We start from the raw sequence: 21,445 nt of genomic DNA, 5'->3' as shown, positions 1-21,445 counted from the left end.
TATCACTTCAGGCATGTTGAAACCTACTGCTGCAGCCCACCAAATGATTGCAGGAAGGAAAAAAAATGCTCCCTGTCTTGTTTGCATTTTCCCTCTGCACTAGATCTTACATGTAAACCACATTTGTTATCATAACTACTGGTAGCAGTGCATCTTTACAGACACTACAGTTGGTAGAAAGTCACAGCTTTGTTCAGCTTACTAGTATAACTCTTAACATTAATCAAGTTTTGCATTACATTGGAACTATATCCTTTTTTATCTACTCCTGTGAATTTAAGAGAAAATTGGCAAAGGTGCCCTTTTTGGAAGCTCCTCTTAAGTTTCTTTTTAAAATGTTAATAGAACTAAAACTAAGTATTACTATCAGGATATCACTACACCAAAAATGTTCCAGAGCATAAGACTAGAAGAAAGAAAATGGCATGGTTCCAGCGATAATTTGATTATGCCCCTCCCCTGGCAGGATTTTCCTTTCAGAAAGTCATTTGTAATAGATTTGAGCAGGGCTGGGGAATATGTTTCCCTCAAGATGTTGCTTGTGCAACAACTCACATTAGCTCTACCAGCATAGCTAAAGATGAGTATGATTAGCCCTATAGATGTACAACATTTGGAGGATCACAAATCCCCAATCCCTGGAGCAGAGTCAAAATTATCACATTCCCACTTGCTATTCATTCATGATAAACTAGAGCAAGGGTGGGGAACCTGTGACCTATCTGGTGTTTGGACACTGTTACCGTTTCCTATCCATCCAGCATTGCAATTGATTGGATGGTAAGAATTCCATACATTCCAAACATGAAGAGCCACAGGTTCACCGCTTCTATGTTAGTGTATCTTAGACTTTTGATCCCTAGTAATCTCTCTTGTATTTTCATGTGATTCCAGAGATTCTAATCAGAAAATAGCAGAATGCTGAACAACAAATTCTTTCTTTTGAAGCTGCCTTCCTACCCTGGTGAGGCAAGCAATTTTTCAGAACAGAAATGCATTTTTCCTCTAAGCAATACACCTACTCACAGTGTCAAATGTCAAATGGTTAGTTGACATACATATTTTTTTTCAACTACAGATCAAGTGGTATCTTGCATGTGTGGCCATAACAGATGCCCATTTTGGTTCAGAAAGTACTTAGCAAGTGACCTTGTAGCACCTTTGAGACTAACAGAAAAAGAGAAGCTGGTACATGAACTTTTGTAGACTTGAGCCTACTTCTTCAGATGCATGTAGGCTCAAGACTACAAAAGTTCATGCTACCAATTTCTCTCTTTGAGTTATTCTCAAGGGTGCTAAAAAATCCCTTTGCATACTGATTTTCCAGATTAAAATGGCTATGTCTTTGAATTTTAGCAAGTGATGTACATAAACGGTCTTCAGATTCTTATAGCCTGTGGGGACGATTTTTAATTTTTCAGTGCGAGCTGTGGACACCATTATCAAATATCCATCATAGGAAGAATCAAGAACATGTCTGCCATGGGGCATAGGCATTTACAAAATTTACCATTATATTCAAAGACATAGCTGTGTTATTCTGTATCAGTATACAGAGGGATCTTGTAGCACCTTTGAGACTAGCTAAGAGAATGACATTTGTTGCATAAGCTTTCATAGACACAGTCTGCTTCATTGGACATATGGAGTGAAGTACCCATGGACAGACATTTCAATGATGCCACACCTTGCCTGTCCCTTAGTATGAATATCCTTAGGTTCTGCACTCCATACATCTGATGAAGCAGACAGATTCTACAAAAACATATGCTACAGACTTCTTTCTCTCAGTCTCAAAAGCACTACAAGATCCCTTTCTATATAAAATGTTAACAAGAAATGGAAGAAATTTTTACTGCTAATTTCCCATTTCCTATTGATGGGGAAAAATCTCATTTCACAGAAAAGCAAACTGATAAGATTAAAAGTCAAACATAGTCCTTTGATACCAAAACAGAAAGACAACCTTGCTTCTCCAATATTTACCTCCCCCCCCCCCCAAAAAAAATCCCAACCTTCTAAAGCATCTCCAGATTTATTTTCCCAAAATAGAAAGAAAACCCTCAGATCATTTCTCTCCAGATATATAAAACCCCACGCTGTCTGCCTCACAGCTGCTTCTACACTTTTGGGCTTCTGTCCTCTGAACATGATTGTAATGACTGGTGAGAAGTTCTTAGTGTAGTTGGATAGCAAGCCAAGTCTTTCTGGTGCTCTGGGGTTATTTGCTCAGACATAATTGTATTAATTTTAGGCTTACCTTCTCTAGATCCATCCAACAGCTCCTCAAATTCTTCAGCGCCTATGGCAGGTTTTTCAGCAAATATTCAAGGAGCACGGGTTTATCTTCAAGGGCCAGCACCTGTTGGGACTCCCAGCTTTAACAGACAGCATTTTTCACCACATCCTTGGACAAGTGCTACAAATTCATGTAGGAGCTTTGGGGGTCTGTCTAATTCAACTCTTCAGTCTGTTGGTATTGACCTTTTTGTTGGCTGTATGAATTTAACAAAGATAATTGCTTAGCTTGTTGATTAGGGAAACTGAGGGAATTCAAAGACTGGAAATTACTGCCTAGTTAAAATGGCATCCAAAGGGCAGGCCAAAGTTAAAGTGGCATTTTGAGGACCAAACTAAATAAGACATGCAGTCATATGACTACCTCCCTCCCATGAAATCATTTGACTAGACAAATAACAAGGAAAGAAGCCGGTGGAGACTACTTAACTGTTCTCCACTGTCTCCCCATCTACAGAATGCTTTGACTGAGAGTTCCTGCATGGCAGGCGTTTGGGCTGGATGGCCCTTGCGGTCGCTTCCAACTCTATGGTTCTATGATAATCTGTTTTAATTGCTACTTCTGTATTGGGAAATATGGATACATTTCCCATCACACTGTTCAGTTTGGCTCCCCCCACCCTTTTTTCTTTTTCTTTTTTTCTTTTAAGAATCCATGGCAGCATTTGTTTGTTTTTAAAAAGAGGGAAAGATTCATGTAACTGCAGGTCACGTTTAGTTTAAACCCAGGCTTTTTACAGGCTTTAAAAACAAATCTCTAGTCTGTGATTTGAGATATTTTTGTGTAGGACAAAATCTTGCTAGTTGAATCTTGCTGTGCTGTATATTTACATTTACTGTAAGATATTTGTCCAGACTGGATTGTTCTTTTGCAGTTTGAAAAATGAATTGATGGTCATTACGATTACATATGCCTCATCTCTTTCTTTACCTCTTTTTTAAGCTCAGAATTGGGAAATGGAGAAAGGGAAACAAGTTTGTCGTTTTGGTCACTGTTCAGTCATATTGAACCTGAACGTAATAAATTATTTAAACTATGGAGCCATCTGATTCCATCTCTGGAAGATGGTAAAGGAAGACTAAGCAATTGAGATAGTTTCTCCTAAACGATGCAGGAATTTTAAAAAATTGATGCTGATGATCATGAGAGAAGAGAAAAGACTGATCAGTAGGCTGGACTTGGCCTCTGCAGTCCTACCATTAAGCCCTTTGGTCTCTTCTACTCCTAAACAGTTGATCAGTAAGGTAATCACAGAGGAGAGGAGACCTAAGGCTCCCCTTCCCTTGACAGTCATCATAGCATTATGTGAAATGTGTGTGTAGAAGAATGAAAAAAAGGTAGGGCGGGGGAAAGGAATCAGCTCCCTAAAACAGTAAAGGTAACTGAGCATTTCATATGTAATAAAGCGAGAGAACTATTTTTTCATCAGGTGAATCTCCTATTCCATCAGTTTCCTCGGGATCATCTTCGCCTCTCGCAGCGGCTTCTGCACCGGGTCAGCCAAAGTCAGGAAGCACAAATCAAGATCGTAAGGTGCCGCCACCTATTGGAACAGAAAGACTGGCTAGAATTAGACAAGGAGGTGCTGTCACCCCTACCCCCTTGGGAACTAATTTCACAGCTCCTGTTGGACACAGTGGTATCTGGTCATTCGGCGTTAACAATGTTTCAGGTGCGTGTGCTAAAGAAAAGATCTTAAAAGGTAAAAATAATGTTTAATAGCCAAAGGGGACACATCCTTTAAGGATAAATGGGAGAGAAGAGTAAAATATATGTTTAGACAGTTTTCGGTTTGGTTATTTGAGCTGAATGTTTCATAAAGAATCTGCTATTATTAAGCAAGTTCAGTACTTCACTGATAGGCATTCCATATCACTGAAAGGTAGGTTTTTTTGTGGTTTTTTCGGGCTATGTGGCCATGTTCTAGAAGAGTTTCTTCCTGACGTTTCGCCAGCATTTGTGGCTGGCATCTTCAGAGAATGCTTGCCTGGAAAAGAGTTGTTGTGTGACCTGGGAAGGCAGGAGTGATTTGCGTGTGTATTGTTCTGTTGCTAATGGCAGGCCTCAGGCTGGGAGGGTATGCAAAAGAGGATTAGTGTCTGCTTGATTAGTGCTCATTGTCTGCTGGGGAGCCCCTGACTCTGGGAGATTTCTCATTTGCATTTGCAACAAATAGCCAGTTCATTAATTTTAATATCAAATTGATTATTCAACTTAATTATAAATTAAATTACTGCTACGATTTATTGTAAATTGATCTCTTCGGGGAAAGGGGGCTCTTAAATGGCAGAAGGTGAGGGGGATGTAGGTGAGACATGGTATCAAAGGATAGCAGTGTTCTGCATCATTAAAGGAGATGTGAATAGCTCCAAGAAAAGAGCTCCAAAGCGAAATGTTTGTGTGAGGCTCCCCAGGACTCAATGTAGGAAAGAGTGATTGATATAGAAAAGAGACAGCAAGTTTAGAAGAAACATTTTAGGTAATTGGAAAGATAGTCAACAAGGTAAGAAGATCTTTCTTGGAAGAATTTAGCAATAATTTGGATGAGAACAGATTAATATAAGGAGATACAAAAGGCATCTTCAAGATGCTGAGAATGAAGTGGACACAGGTTTGACAACTACTGCACTATGAGAAGGGAAAAAAGATACCTTCTGAGATGCAGAGGTCAGACTGCATAGAAAGGATAGGGAGGAAAACTTGCTAGTGGAGTTTTGTCCCATAATATTGCTATAACAATTTACGTTCTAAAGGGGCAAGTAAATGTGCACTTGAAATAGCAGTTTTTGTCTTGAGCAGTTGGCATTGTTGGAAGGAAATCAGGGACTAAATTTCAACTTAAAACTTAGTGTGTTTGCAAGTGCAGTCTATTAACAGTATATTTGGCTTGAGATGTCAGAACATGAAAAAGAAATGATGACTGGAAAGATTGGAAGGATGTCAAAGGGGAAAAGAGAACATAGCGCTTTAGAAGAACACATGCTCCAAAGTATCAGTTGCTGGTTTTTCCATTTGAAAGGATCTTAAATAACAGAACCTGTCTTCCTCAAACTGAAGAAAAGCTGCTAGTCAGAGTGGATAATACTGGGCTAGATAGGCAAGTAATCTAATGTGAACATGACAGCTGCCGAGTTCCTAAACTTGTCAAAGAGCAGGGATTCATGGAAGATGGTTGATCAATCAACAGAACACACACTCTAGAAATAGAATAAATCCTTGAATTTTACCATTTGAATTTTCGGTCATTAGAAACTTTATGGGGCAATTTGTCTAGATTTGGAGAAGCTGAACAAAATTGTCAGGAGTGGACTGCAATGACACATTTAGCTTTTTGATGAAATGAAAGATGAAACTAATAATATGTGAAATGAATTCCATACTTATATGATCTTTAAACAAACAATTTATTTTCTTTCTAGAAGGTTTGTCAGGTTGGTCACAGCCTGTAATGGGAAATCATCCAGTACATCAGCAGCTGTCAGATCCAGGCACCTTCTCCCAGCATCAGCCAATGGAGAGAGATGACTCTGGAATAGTAGCTCCCTCAAACATGTTCCAGCAGCCAATGCCGAACAGCTTTGTGGATTTCTCTAAAGTATGCTTTCATTTTTTTCCCCTTCATGTACATACACCTCCCCTCTTGCAACATACAATACATACAGCCAGTATAGTTGCTACAATGTAAGCCATATTTACCTTTAACTATGTGTTTTTATTTTAGTAACATTCTTTATACTGTATGTCTATGGGTTTTCTTACTGGAAACTTGTAGATGGCAATCTTCTGTCTGTGAGCTTTGGAGACTTTGTAGTTTCCTGTCAATGCTTGGTACACTATGGAATTAAAATAAGACTTTTCCCCCCATCAGAATATTCCAGTCCGTATTAGAGCAATGGCTGCAAAATACCATTTTAAAAGAAAAGTGGTGGATTGGTGAATGTCTAGGGCAGAAATGGAGAGTAGGGAAGACTCTGTATTTGAATTCCCCCCTTGACTTGATCTCCTGAGTTCAAACCTCTGCAAGGGCAATGTGTACCTTCCTCAGCAGTCTGCTAGATATGGAGTAATGGCAAAACATAACAGAAAAAGAAGTAGGCTCATCTACTTTTGACTCTGACCCCATCTACCACTAAGTTCAGCCTTGTCTTTGGCTGGCAGGTGTTTCCTAACAGATGTTCTTCTTTGTGGCCTCTGCCTCACACACATGGAGTCTTGTTCCTGTGCAGAGCCTTGATTGGAATGTTCCAGAGCTGAGTACCAAATTCTCCCACTCTTCCTCCAACAGAGCATGCTCCATACCGCCAATGCTGCTCTCACTTCAGTTTCTCTCCATCCACCACAACAGCAGTAGCACTTGGAGTGTACTCTTGAATAGCAATCTCCTTCTTTCTCCTCATTATTTTTGTTCTTATTTCTGGTCTCTTAATTAATATTCCATATATATTATATATTAATATATATATATACACACACACACACACACACATATATATATATATATATATACTCTCCTTCCCTGTACTTCTGACCTTCTTTTCTTCTATTTTTATGGCCTCTACTTCTATCTTTAAACTTTGCTCCTCTTGTGGGACAAAAATCTGTCTTTCTGACAAACACTCTTGAGTGTCTGTTCAGATGAGGAATATAAAGTCCAACAATACAATAACTGCAGGGGCTTCATGTCTCAGGCCTTGCCAAAAAATGTCTTTCCCAACTTAATTTACATAGAATCATCGAGTTGGAAGAGACCACAAGGGCCATCCAATCCAACCCCCCACCATGCAGGAAATCTCAATCAAAGCATCCCCAACAGATGGCCATCCAGCCAACATTGTTGGAAACAGTATATAGAGACAAATAAATGCCATAAAAACCAGCTGAAACCCGTATTGGATACATCACGGACCATCATCAATCTCACACAGCGGCAACTTTCAAATGAGGAAACATCCATCCTGGCCAAAGGAGGCAACTTTGCAGTAACCACCACCAGAATCCCTGTTGAAGACATCATTGCCCAGGTGGAATCCGCCCTCCACCATCTCCCAGAGGAGGAAGCAGAAGAGATAAGAGGGGAAACAGCAAGGATTCTGCACAAGGCAAAACCACCTCCCAGCAACATAACCAAAAAAGAAAGAAAAGCCATCAAGGACCTCAATTCGGATCCAAAAATCATTCTCCCAGCAGACAATGGCAATGCCACAGTAATCATGGATACAGAACAATACAAACAAAAAATCAAAGAACTCCTGGATCCTACAATATACAGAAAGCTGAAACAAGACCCAACCAGCAAAATTACCAGAAAAACGAACACCCTGATCAAAAACTCCCCAATTCAGCCAACCACAAGACAAAGTTTGTGCAAATCTGAGGCTCACCCACCAAGACTCGATGGACTTCCCAAGATCCACATGGATTCCATTCCACTCCGACCCATAGTGAGTGCTATTGGATCCCCCACATATGACTTGGCTAAGTTTCTGGCCACACAATTACAAACCCATATAGGGCAGACCCCCCACTACATCAAGGACTCAGCTCACTTCATAGGAAAATCAATAACCTTGAACTAAAACCTGGAGACATATTAATCAGCTTTGATGTGATCTCCCTCTTCACCAAAGTCCCCATAATTGACAGCATGATACTCATCCAAAAGATTTTTCCAGAAGACATCACAGCCCTGTTCAAACATTGCCTCACCACAAGCTATTTCCAGTGGGGCAATAGATTTTACGAACAGAGAAATGGGGTAGCAATGGGAAGCCCTCTAAGCCCTGTGATAGCAAACTTTTACATGGAACACTTTGAAAAGCAAGCCCTGGAAACAGCACCGAAAAAGCCCACAACTTGGTTCCGATACGTGGATGACACTTTCACCATTTGGAGCCATGGAGAAAAGATCTGGCTGTGTTCCTGAGCCATCTGAACAACATCCACCCCAACATCCAATTCACTATGGAAAAAGAAAAGGAAGGAACACTGCCATTCTTGGATGTCCTAGTCGTCTACAAACCGAACCAACATTTGGGTCACACAGTATACAGAAAACCCACACATACAGACCGAGACATGCCCAAGAACTCCAACCATCACCCAGGATAAAAAAGGAGCACAATCAAAACACTGGTAGACTGAGCAAAACACATCTGGGAACCCCACTTCTTGGAAGATGAACTGAAGCACTTGGACCGGGCTCTACAGGCTAATGGTTATTCCAGCTCAGACATCAGAAGGGCTGTCAGCCCCAGGAAAACCCAGAGGAGTGAAGACAAGCAGCCATCCAAAGGGGAAGGTATTTTTACCATACATCAAAGGAGTCACAGACAGAATAAGCAAAGTGGTGAGGAAGCACAACCTTCAAATGGTTTATAAACCGATGAAGAAAATCCAGCAAATGCTTCGCTCAGCCAAGGACCAGAGAGACCCACTCACAGCCGCAGGAGTTTACCGCATACCATGCAGCTGCAGACAAGTCTACATAGGGACCACCAAACACAGTGTGCAAAGAAGAATCAAGTAACACGAGAGACACTGCAGACTGGGCCAAGCCAGAAAAATCAGCAGTAGCAGAACATGCCACAAACCATCCTGGGCATAAAATACTATTTGAAAACACTGAAATTCTGGATCATGCCAACCACTACCATGTCAGGATGCACAGGGAAGCCATTGAAATCCACAAACATCTGGATAATTTCAGCCGGAAAGAAGAAACCCTTAAAGTGAACAAAATTTGGCTACCAGTCCTGAGGAATAGCAAAATGAGGACTCCACAAATGCAAATGGGAAACCATTCAGAGTCAGGGACTAATGATCACCAATTAGCAGACATTAATCCTCGTTTGCATTAGCCTCCAAGGCTGAGGCCAGCCATCAACACAGAACAATACACATGCAAATCACTACTGCATTCCCAGGCTCACACAGTATATAAGCACCCAATTTTTCCAGGCAAAGCATTATCTGAAGATGCCAGCTATAGATGGTGGTGAAACGTCAGGAAGAAAATCTTCTAGAACATGGCCACATAGCCCGAAAAACCCACCAAAAAACAGAGAGATCTTGTAGCACCTTTGAAACTAACTAAAGAAAGAAGTTGGCAGTCTGAGCTCCACTTTGATGAAGTGGACAAATGCATCTGAGGAAGTAGACAAGTCTACGAAAGCTCATGCTGCCGACTTCTTTCTTTAGTTAGTCTCAAAGTTGCTACAAGATCTCTCTACATACTGTACTGATTCAGCAGACTAACACAGCTATATCTTTCAATTCTGCCATTGTTGGAAACAGTGTCTAAAAGTAGTTGACCAAATGGTGTTTATTAGTTCTCTCTTCTCTGCCCCAACTACACTCAAAGTCTGATGCTTCTATAGAACTGAAGAGAAGGAGATGGACAATGCAGACCCAGAATTTGGCCTCTGTAACATCTATGTCAGTATCATCCTTGGACTGATTGATATCAGTGCCTCTCTTAGTACCACAGGCTGCAACATCTTCTGTATCCAAAAGAGGAAAACTTTTTCATCTTCTGTTGTTCCAATTAAAAGCCTTTCCATCTTTCCACACATTTTGTCTGGAAGAAGGTGACTTCTCCCTTAAAAATGTTAGAGCTGAAAAAGAAGAAAAGGTTGCTTACTTGTAACTGTAATTCTCCCATTGGTTATCTGTACCCTTACACACCTTGCCCTACCTCTGCTCTGATTCAGATCCCTGTTGTTATCTTTTCTCAGGAGATGTTGAAAACAAGTAGACATCAGCTTTGGCACATTTTCCCCACCTCGGAAAGCCCTTAAAAACTATAATGGATTTCTTGAACGTTACTGGAATAACCAGATTTATCATGCTAAAGAAGGAAAACTTAATTGAGAGAAGGATTGCTTGAGATAGACAGACATTTGGGGACTGTTCTGTTGAGTTTGATAGGAAGTTAACATGCTTTTTAAAAATACTGTGTAAATCTACAGCAGTATATAAATAAAGTTGAATAATAATACCACCCAGATTACATAAATTATCTGGCCAGTGTTTACAAGAGGCATTTACATTGAAAATGTGGTTTTAAATTATATGATGACACGCATACTTAATTCTTAGGATGCAGCACATGGGTTGACTAGCCAGTGGTCAGTCGTCAATGGTCAAGATTTTCTGAAGTGCTATAGAATTTTCCCAGTGTCCCACAGGAGTGTTACTGAAAGAAATGAAAAATGCTCAGTCCAGTTCATGAGAACAAAAGAAGGTAAAAAACATAGGTTAAAAACAGTTTTTAAAATAACCTTTAAAAAAATCCTTTTAGATTCCTGTGTACTCTGGAGTCTAAAAGGATATTTTAAATACTTTTTTTAACCTGTGTTTTTTACTTTGCTTTTATCTTTTTTTAAAATTCTGTATCCCCTTTTGCCTGTGCTGATCTATGACCATAATAAAGATGAACTGAACTTGGGGGGTTTAGAAATGGAAAATGTCTTGCAAAAACGTTCATGGCACCACACCCTTAAATTACTATAAATACAATAAATACTATTCTGTATGTCTGGTTCTGTGCTGTGTTTTGCTATAAATTGATGTCTCTTCTATTTTAGGGCCTACCAATTTCCATGTATGGAGGCACTATCGTACCTTCTCATCCTCAGCTAGCTGATGGATCAGGCGGCCCACTTTTTAATGGACTACATACTCCAGATCCAGCATGGAACCCCATGATAAAAGTTGTCCAAAGTTCAACAGAATGTACTGATGCTCAGCAGGTGCAGTAATTAACCACTTTCTTGTACTGTCCAAATGTCAGGCTTTGCCTTAAATAATAAAATTAAAACCTTGTGAGAACACAACAAGCTTCTAGTTTTTCCACTTTCATGCTAAATTTTCCTACAAATATGCTTTAGCTCCGTGTGTGCGTGCGTGCGTAACTTGTATGCTACAGGTAAAATTTTAAGTTTAGTTCTTGAGGTTAAGCTCATGAAATAATAAGCAAAACCCCATGTGCTCTTGAAGATCAAAGTGAAGGACATGAGCTAATGAGTGATGTTAGAATGTGATCTGATGAAGGAATATCTGCAAATGGGGCTTTAACATTTGGTCACTTCTGTGTTAGGGCCAACCTATAATTTACTAGATTTTAGGATTTCTGCCCCACTGAAGTTAATTAGGTCATTGCAGGGACAATACTCTATATACTCTATAACCCTGAAATTAACTTCCTCTATGTTTCTCCTGTTGTAGATTTGGCCTGGTACCTGGGCACCTCACATTGGAAACATGCACCTCAAATACGTCAACTGACTTAGGAGGGCCTACATTTTCTTTTCTTTTCTTTTTTTCCTTTCTTTTTTTTTAAGCCTTGTTTGGAGAAACCTATGATCTTGGAAGAACTTGGGAATTTTTTAAATGTGCCTAACTAAGCATTTTTTTTCTGTGGGCTATGACAAGAAAAACTTGTTTGCCCATTGTGTAAGAACAAAATGAGTTACCTATTCAACTGATTCTGTTCTCCAGTTAGTTTAGCCATTTTGAACTCAAAATCGGATGAACCTAGTGCTTTTGGCTAAACACTACTGAATGCTACTTGTATGCAGCAGAGAACTAGATGATTACATGATTTCAACCTTTTAGGGTGGTAAATACATGTATAATTGTTTACATACTTAAAAGGAAAAACGTTGAGTAAATTTCATGTCGTATAGTGGCTCTACTTTATGTAGCCTGTATTAATGTGAAATATTTACCTGAATATTCAATAAAAAGATGAACATTATAGGCTTTGTGTACTAATATTGATGATATATTGTGGACGGATATTGAATGGAAGTGCTCAGTAGCATTCCTTATTCAGATTCTGAATATTCAGAGATTATACTTTTTTGTATTTGTACTTTCAGTGATTGCTTTCAAATTTTTTAATATATCTTAGAGGTTTTGAGAAATATCCCTAAATGAAACTCTGCTCTCCATACTGTTAAATTTTCCAATGTTTGCTAGAAAGTTTCAAGTCCAGCAGTTAACCAAGTTTAGAAATTCAGGCTTCAGTAATTAAAACTCAGCAAACATTTATTCAGTAACTATAGGTCCATACCAGAGACATTCTTTTTCAGAACTAAACAGCATTAGTATGCCCTCATTAAAGGCACACATAATTACTGACAGGCTAAGCACTCATTTGTTACAAACCCAAAACAGTTTGGTTCTCTCATTTCCCATTCAGGCCCCTCCTTGTTCCTTCAGACAATCTTGAGCCTAGACTACCTCCCCTTCTTTGTTATCATGCCATCCACAGATGTGATAATCACATCCTTACAAACATTGTGTCACTGCATATCCCATCACAGTACCTCAGCATAACATCTATTGCCCTGCCTTTGCACTAAAATCGTGGCAGGCAAGATGCAGAAAGTCAGAGACGTCTCAGACTGGAAAGGTGTGTGGATACACTGGAAGGCTGTAATAGCTTGTCAGCATCAGTAACTAAAAAGGTTTATTCATTGGACATCATTCACCACTGTAGGAAAGGGTTGTCTTAAAATGAAAACTCGAAACATCTGAAGCTTTTTAATTGCCATTATAATTTATCTCAGAATAGAATTTATATTCTTTTAAAGTTTGACAAATACTTCCTGGTTCCAGCTCTAAACATAGATGTATTTGCTTACAGTTAAAGGCATTTGTAAAATGAACAGTACAAATAATAGAATACAGATAGTGGAGGGGAGGTCTATCACCATTACTGGCCTGAAAAATAAACTTGTCAGCTAGAAAAATGTTCTGCAAACGTATCACCTGCTCATTATATGTTTGCTAAGTAAATAGTGGTAGCAGCAAGAGGGATACCATACATTTGTCCATATTATTTAACAAATGATAATATCCAGTGTGTTCTAAATTCTAAATTACAGAAGGCTTTAAAAATGCTCCCAGGATTATTTGGTATAAAATGTTCCAAAACTTGAAACTTATAGTATGTATATATGTGTGGTTGGAGATAGACAGGAATGAACAATCCGGAGTGACAATGGCTTGGAAGCTGGCAGCTGGAGGACTCCCTGGAGATCTCCTGTGCAGAAATCAGGTTGTTTATATAAAATAAAATGGTGTATTTGTGGGCTGTAGAGAGATACAATGCTGTGGAGACATGAAGGGTTAGGGGAACAAGACCCCCGTGAATATGGAAAAACCACAAATAACAAAAACACTGTTTTTACCTGAGAGGACACCTCTCTAGGAATCTCTAGATCCTCCAGTGCAACTCTGTGGTCAATGTCCAACATACACTGACCATAGAATGGCAATGGAGTAGCTACAAATGGTCTTTCAGTGCAACTTTTAAAGTCGACCACAGAGTAGCACTGGAAGACCTAGACAGTCCTAGAGAGAACATATTAATGAAATCCGTGAATAATCAAATCCGCAAATACAAAAACCACAAATATGAAGAGATGACTGTAATATGGTGCACAACCATACACATTTTTCCCATCCGCAGAGGATGGGGACAGAACTAAACCCTCCTGGCTGGGAGGGGTCCATTGTACTTCAGCAATTGTATTTAATTTATACAGTGGCCATCAAGATGCCTAGTGTGTTTTTAAAATGGTTTCCTAAATGCAACAACCTATCTTTCATGCATTTGGTGTATGGCAAAATGGTCTGTTCCCTTCACAGAGTGACCCAACAACAAACATACTTGCTGACCAGTGAACAACCTTCTCCTCAGATTAAATGATACAAATCTGTTGTAATCCCATGGCAGTTATGGAACTGATGCCTTATAATCTTGGTAAAAGTGTATTGTACAATGACATTACTATTTGACATCTCTTTACATCACAGGTGGGTTTTGTGCACTGGACTTATTTTGGCACAATCTAGAGCTTTGATCCTCTTAGCACTCCTGTCTTTCTACTTAATTCCTTTTCAATAATCAATTTTCCTTCTCATCTTCTGTAATTCCATTATTTTGATTTTTCTTTCCATCGTGCTTTTCTGCAACTGCTGCCTCTGTTCCCTTATCTCAAGTGTTGTGGGTAATGCCTCCTCAGTTGTCTCAAAGGCTTATGGCCTTTCAAGCACCATTTAGAAAATGCATCGACCAAGATTACACACCTGGGCTCTTTGTGGCTCCTGCTCTTAGGAGAAGCGCTATTGGTGGCTTCCTGTAATTGTTTATAGCCAAACAAAGACAGATATTGGCTTGGTCTAATTATATTCTAGACTTCATACTTAACTATTGTGATGAAATGCATGAGAGATTCATCAGACAACTTTATTGGTCAACCGAAATGCACAATATACTTGTTGCAAGCTTTCAAAGCTCCATGGGCTCAAGTATATTGTGCATTTCAGTTGACCAATAAGGTTATCACTGATGAATTTTTGTTTGTATTTCTTAACACAGCTTAAACACAGCTACCCCTGAATGTCATCAGACCACTATTTTTCCTTTTATTAAAAAAAAAAATCCTAGCTACCAAACATGTCAGTAAACACCATAAAAATGTGCCCCAAGTCTCAGCTCAGCCTTAAAGGATTCTGTGATGCAGGTGAGAGATCCAGTAGAACGCTCTTTCTCATGAAGCTCCCTGTGTAGGTATCCACCAAAGCTGTTGTAAACAGCTTACAGTTGTAAACCGCTTAGACACTGCTTAGGCGGTATGAAGCGGTATATAAATGAACCTTGTTTGTTTTGTTTCTGTTCCCTAAACCAGACCTGAACCTACACAGGAATGAATCAGTTTCATTGCTCTAAAATCTTATTTTTAAAATAAACATTAAAAACGGGGCAATTGTTATAGTGCTGGAAGAAGCACTCTTAAGAGATCATATTTTAGAGGAGCTGGAATCCAACCCTCTTTAAAACCAATAATCTCTGCTACTCAGTTCACCAACCTTCTGTCAAGTATGAACAATAAAGATCAACACGTTTAATGAACCAGTGGTGGCCTCTCTTCCCCAAGCGCTGTGTTTATAGCATCAAGTTGAACGAAATGAAACTCACCCATAAAAACTGCTTCAGTGAAAAGTAATCAGGTCAGAACAGATTTGAGCAAAATGTTCACGGGATGTTTTGCAAATTCCGTTTATCACACAAAGCTTAACAAACAGTAGCTGTGGGCATCTGAAGAAGGAATCACTGATACGTATAATTCTTCTAATAGTGTAATGAAATGGCAGGGCCCCAGTGTAACCCAACCAATCATACAGGGAAATTGAAACTTAGCTAGATCCTACTTCAGATATACTTTTCTCTTGCACATTAGTGCACACTGTCAGAATCCTATTTGTGTTAAGATCTGGGGACTTGTTTTAGCATGCCTTATACATACAATGTTAAACCACAAAGGCTAGTATCATCACAGCAGCCGGATTCCACTAATTAGTAACGCCAACAGTACAAACTTGCAATTTTTAATATTTCCTACTTGAAATATCAGAATCTAGGGGAGATCACATCAGCGGTGTTGCATATAGCCACTTGCTCAAGACAGTAAAAAGGCGTGCTAACAGCAGGTCACTTTGCCGAACTGTTCATGAAGGTTGTTTTAAAATAAATAAATCTATACCATTTATCACCAGCTTACAAAAGAGTCCTATTCTTTTATTCTTGGATGGCTCACTGCAGTTGTCACTGTCCAAATTCAGTTTGTTGTCACAAAGGCATGAGAAAGATATCAACTAGTTGTAAGGGGTGTGTGTGTGGAGTAAAAGGTTTAAACACAATTAAATTTAAAGTCTACTTTAGTATTGCAAAATAAGATGGAAGCAGATTTCTCTATAATGTAGCCATTTTAGTAAAATTTAGATTTGTTTAAATTAGTAGAGGGCAGAATAAAAATTTAAACAGACACCAGTGGTACATAACAATTATCTGGGAACTGATGACGACATTCATAGAGGACAGATTTCCTTGAAAACACACAAATTTGAGTAAAGGATTCTAGGTAGACAATTGTCACCAGGAGCAACTCGTATTTACTTGGAGTGTGGCAAGGTGAAGCAGGGACAGGCTTCTGTACTAGTAGCATGTATAAACTTAACACATTTGCCAGTGTGGTACAGTAAGGCTCCATTTATCTCTGCAGCTATGTCCCCAGTTCATTTCCATTTTGAATAAGTGCAAGAGAAGTTGGCCTTTTCATCCTGCACCACTGTGGATGCTGAAAAACTGCAGAGATTCCTGTAGCTCACTTGAAAGAGTCTCCTTTGTGTAGTTTTGCTCAGCAAAACTAACGAGTAGGAAAACCAGTGCTTAGCAGACAGAGCACCTTCTCCGCTGTGGGTAGGAAATCAATCCTTAATGTGCAAAGCTGTCTCCAAATTGAGGTTCAGTTTGATACAGCTAAGACCCTGGGCTCAGCTTCATCTTGCTGACATTCTGGCTCCAAAGAGGTTTCAACTTTCTGCTCATAATCTGCTGTGGCTTGATCCTCTGTAGGCAAGTTCCTTGTTTCTGCAATGAGCCTTTTGACTCCCACCATCCACTGGCTCACTTCAGTGACATGGTCCACCATTAGCGAGCGATGGATCTCATCAGCAGCATCCCAGCGCTGACTCTTGAATTCTGAAAGGAAGAAGACAGTACTTCTCAGAACTCCTACAAGACAGGGTTTCCAATCAACTCCTTCAAGGAAACCCAGCCCTAAGGAAACTGTTAAGCTGACAGAAATGTGTGATTTTGTTCCCCGTGCGTCTTTCCTAATTTTATTCCAGTGGTGCTTCTGCTTGTAGCAGTTAGGCAAAGAAGCCAGAGAATGGCACATGAAGTTCATAATGAGATGCTGCTGCCAAGCCCCAAAGCCTGCCATTGCTACTCACCTTGTGTCAGAATCCTCATTCCCTTTCTCACAGGAGCAGACAGTTTGCCTTGTTCCCACATCTGCTGCAGAATTGACAAGCGCTTGCCAATATCATCACAAACCTGTTTCTGAAAACAAACACAGTACTTATTAGCAATGCCCCATTCCCGTGGAATTATAACCAAAGCAAAAAAGCAACCTCCTTGGTCCCCTCCTGAGCGGAGGTAGGCAAAATGCCTTCAGTGGCTCATGAGCTATCTGCCTGCTTTCATTTTCCATCCTCCAACCTCTAAATGTATTGACAGTAGTCTGACACAACATTATGTTTGACAGACATTATGTCAAATCATAGTTTCTGAACTGAGTCACCATTACAATCTCGTACCGCATGCCTCCTTTCAAACCAGGAGTCCCCAGCATTTTGGAGCCAATGGGTGTCCTAGGAATGTACTATGGGCAGCAGCAAGAAATGGCTGCCATAAGACACATGCCCATACACAAAATAGTTGCCGTGAGGTGGTTGGAAAGGAAGAAAACATACAATTCACAGAAGGCAAACTGGTGGGGTTAAAAGAAAAGGAAGCTGGCTATAAGATGCAAAGAACTCAGATAATCAGAATACAAAACAATTCCGCTGAAGTAACTCCCAAATAAATCCCCTCTCAAATAACTTATGTTCATGGACCCATCTACAACACCATTAAAGAATGCTCTTCCATTTTCACCCTGTAACTACTCTGCCTTACTCACCTGCCATTTTATCTGTTAATACATGAGGGCCCATAAGGGTCCAGAGGTATTCAGGGATGATGGTGAAACTTAGCTTGCCATGCTGTCTGGATGATACCACGGCAACTGATACCCCACCCCATCACCACTTAATAGTTAATGGAGGTTACAGGGCCTCCCAGGTCCCAAGGTAAAGATCTGCAGGAGCTATGGGGTGACTTCAGTTTAAAATAAGGTGTCCCTGTCCACTACTCATGTGACCCTGCCAGCATGTGCCTTTCAACAGAATATCCTCAAGGGGATATTCCATACTGAATCAGATGAAGTTTATTTAGTCCTGCATTCTGTTTACAGATCAATCAACCAGCCGCTAATAATATGTCTCAGTAGGCTAAGAGCACAGCCCAGCTCAGTTCAGCCTTCTCCATCCTGGTGCCTTTCAGATGCTTGGCAGTGCACCCAACATCAGGGGGGCACCAGGTTGGGGAAGGCTGCTCTGGCTAATCCAACAAACAAAGCAGTCCACAACTGCAGCTACAGAGACCTAAGAACTTCCTTTACTGCAGAAAAATGAGGAAACCGTGAGAAAGGCCTGCATAACTCACCCGCACAGTTTTCCGGCAGTTACCCAGAGCCTCATTCAAAGGGGAAAGAACGTCTTCCACATCACAGTCTTCTTCAGCCTCTGAGACAAGAGAAGGAGCTGGCAGACCAGGAGTAGAAGGCAGACCCGCAGGGCGCGGGGGGAAGACTGGCAGCCCAGCTAGGAAGGTAGGCATAAGTCAGGTCAGGAGAAAGATACCATCAACATATATACCCACTTTAGTGAATACATAGTAAGTTGTGAATAAGTACAGAAAATCCAAGCTTGGACTTCAGAATGAAGGTCTAAATAAAGTCTAAATAAAGCATGCAAAATGTAGGGCCCTCAAGGAAAATGTAGGATGTTACAAAATAAAAGCTTGAAACACTCATACAAATATAAATTCATGCTGAAGAGAGATTCCAGCTCAACATTAGGAGGAACTTCCTGACAGTTAAAGTTGTTTGGCAGTGCCTCCTTCTTTGGAGGTCTTTAAACAGAGGCTGGGTGGCTATTTGTCACAGGGAGTGCTTTGACTGTGAGTTCCTGCATGGCAGAATGGGGTTGGACTTGGATGGCCCTTGAGGTCTCAGCTATCTGTCTGTCCGTCAGGGATGTTTTGATTGTGAGTTTCTGTATGGCAGAATGGGGTTGGACTTGGATGGCCCTTGAGGTCTCAGCTGTCTGCCTGTGTCAAGGATGCTTTGACTGTGTGCTCCTGTGTATTGGTCAGGGATGCTTTGATTGTGAGTTCCTGCATGGCAGGGGTAGAGAGACCTCATAGCTCCTTTGAGACTAGCTGAAAGAGAGTCCCACTGCAGGAGAAAGGCTGGATATCCATCTTGGAAATAATAAATAATAAAATATTTAATAATAAATAGCAAATAAATAAGTTGGCAGCATGATCTTTCCTAGACTAAAGCCTACTTCCTCAGGTGCATTTAGTCCTGGCAGAAGGGGGTTGGAGTAGCCTCAGCTATCTGTCTGTCTGTCAGGGATGCGTTGATAGTGAGTTGCTGCATGGCAGGAGTAGAGAGACCTTGTAGCCCCTTTGAGACTAACTGAAGGAAAAAAGTTGGCAGCAGGAGCTTTCCTATACTTGAGTCAGGTGCATTTAGTCATGGCAGAAAGGGGGGGTGGACTGGGTGGCCTTTTGTAGGGCATCCCTTCCAAGTCTGGGATGCCATGATGCTTCTTAGCCATGCTCAAAATGGAGGGCGGGTCCTGGAAAAGGAGGACTAAGAAGCTTGGTGACTACGAGCCACTCTCCTAGGAGGGCGGGGAGGAAGGGAGAGAGAGAGGCCCTGGAGACCTGGGCTTGGAGGGGGCCGAGGGGGCCCTGCTGCAGTGGAGGGGCTGCTGGTGGTGGTGGTGGTGGTCCTCTTCTGCGCCCCTTCTGCCGCCTCTGGGGCCGGGGGAGGCCTGGGCGGGGCGCCCTTCTTGGCCCTGGGCGCCTGGAGCTGCTGCTGCTGCTGGAGGCCGTAGGAGAACTGAGGGGGGTCGTTCCAGCCCCTCTGACGGTTCCCTGCAAGAAAGGAAGGAAGGAAGGGAGGATGAATACAAGGGACCACAAAATGGAGGGCGTTGCCATGTAGACAACACAAACAACAACAACAACAACAGCCCTCCTCCTCTGAGGCTAAAATGGAGGGCGCTCCTCCTGAGCAGAAGGGGGAAGGCGTCCCAGGAGAGAGGGGCTCCTTACCGGGCTTGACGTAGAGCTCCGCCATGGCCTCTGTCTCAGAGACCAGGAGGAGGAGGAAGACGAAGGCCTCGCTCTGCCTGCCGCCTCCGCTTGGAACGGTGTGACGTGGCGGCTGGGGAGATAGGGAGGGAAGGACCCGGATGTGCTGCCATTGTTTGCCAGGCCTATAGGGTTGCCATAGGCCCAGAGTCAGTCAGGGCTCTTCCTCATGGAAGCAGAAGGGCCATCCAGTCCAGCCCCCTTCTGCCATGCAGGAACTCTCAATCCAAGCACCATGGTTGTGTTTAAAAACAGACCCTTCACCATTTTAGTCACCCTCCTCTCAACACCTTTTTTGGTTGTTGTTGTTGTTGTGCTTCCAGGGCTGCAGAAATAATGGGGTTTGACCCCACTTTAACTGCCATGGCTCTAATGCTGTGGCATCCTGGGAGTTGTTTTGTGAGACATTTAGCCTTCTGTCAGAGCTCTGGCGCCAGAACAAACAGTTCCCAGGATCCCCTAGCACTGAAACAGGGCAATTAAAACAGCCTCATACTGGATGGTTTCTGCAGTGCAGATGCAGCCCACCCTGTCAAGAGGCTTTCTTGGCAAGTAGCTTGCCCTTGCCTTCCTCTGAGGTTGAGAGAGTGTGACTTGCCCAACATCACCCAGTGGGGCTTTATGCTTAAGGGTGGATTCAAACCATGGGCCCAACAGTGAAACCAGTACCAGGCTGGCTCTGTGGCAACTGGTGAAAGCAGGAGGAAAGGTTGCTTTTGCCCTCTTCTCTCTCACATTCACACACACCCCACTTTCCCCACAATGGCTTGGATCCTAAACCTGCTTCAGAAGGAAGCCCCATAGTATGGCAGCCAAACCAGGCCTCTTCCTCTCCTCTTCCAAGTACAGTACATGGTTGCTGCTTCCTTGTTAGCCATTGCAGTTAGCAAATACTATTAAATAAGGCTGGATGGATAAGCACTTTCCTATTGAAATTGTAAAGGAAAGCTTGTTGTTTTTCAAGGTCCGCTATCAAAGACAGCTTTCCATTCAGTACAATAACATCCCAAAACCGCAAAACTGATACCTTTAGTCACACTCTCTCAGCCTCTCTCTGACTTATGGCAATCAATCTGACTCTTTCCCTTCCCTTTGCTGCAGGCAAGTGCACTTCCACACACACTTCTCTACTGATGTATCATACACAATTGAAGTTTCGTTAACATACATATTTTGGGCAAACCCAACCACCACCCCCACATCCAGTTAGCAATCTTTTTGAATGACACCACTGGCAGTATATGTTTAAAGGGCTCTTGAGTCACACTTGCAATTCCACAGATGTCAGCATCTGCCTTGCT

At 41.5% G+C, this 21,445-nt stretch overlaps 2 protein-coding genes across 3 annotated transcripts in view; one reads left to right on the top strand and one right to left on the bottom strand.

Moving 5' to 3' along the window:
• Positions 1-12,056, top strand: part of LOC121927557 (ankyrin repeat and KH domain-containing protein 1-like) — an 86,160-nt gene extending 74,104 nt beyond the window's left edge. The window contains 5 exon segments of the mRNA XM_042461250.1: positions 2,255-2,476; positions 3,729-3,971; positions 5,719-5,894; positions 10,885-11,049; positions 11,525-12,056. Of these exon segments, the coding sequence (XP_042317184.1) occupies positions 2,255-2,476; positions 3,729-3,971; positions 5,719-5,894; positions 10,885-11,049; positions 11,525-11,584 (866 nt within the window). The 3' untranslated portion in view covers positions 11,585-12,056.
• Positions 12,057-15,352: 3,296 nt separating this feature from the next.
• Positions 15,353-20,314, bottom strand: SRA1 (steroid receptor RNA activator 1). 2 transcript variants are annotated; one of them, XM_042466237.1, is made up of 5 exons: positions 20,106-20,314; positions 19,713-19,925; positions 18,423-18,580; positions 17,108-17,210; positions 15,353-16,853 (listed from the first exon to the last, which is right to left on the bottom strand). In XM_042466237.1, exons 1-5 carry the CDS (start codon positions 20,128-20,130, stop codon positions 16,618-16,620), a joined length of 735 nt encoding a protein of 244 aa, XP_042322171.1. In that variant the 5' UTR covers positions 20,131-20,314; the 3' UTR covers positions 15,353-16,617. The 2 variants fall into 2 exon arrangements, with proteins under 2 accessions (XP_042322171.1, XP_042322170.1); XM_042466236.1 differs by having other exon boundaries at positions 17,108-17,216; positions 20,106-20,297.
• Positions 20,315-21,445: the final 1,131 nt, after the last annotated feature.

Source organism: Sceloporus undulatus, chromosome 4 (genome assembly GCF_019175285.1).
Source record: "Sceloporus undulatus isolate JIND9_A2432 ecotype Alabama chromosome 4, SceUnd_v1.1, whole genome shotgun sequence".
Taxonomy (NCBI): Eukaryota; Metazoa; Chordata; class Lepidosauria; order Squamata; family Phrynosomatidae; genus Sceloporus; species Sceloporus undulatus.
The sequence above is the reverse complement of the archived record's forward strand: the minus strand, read 5'-3'. Positions and strand labels throughout refer to the sequence as shown.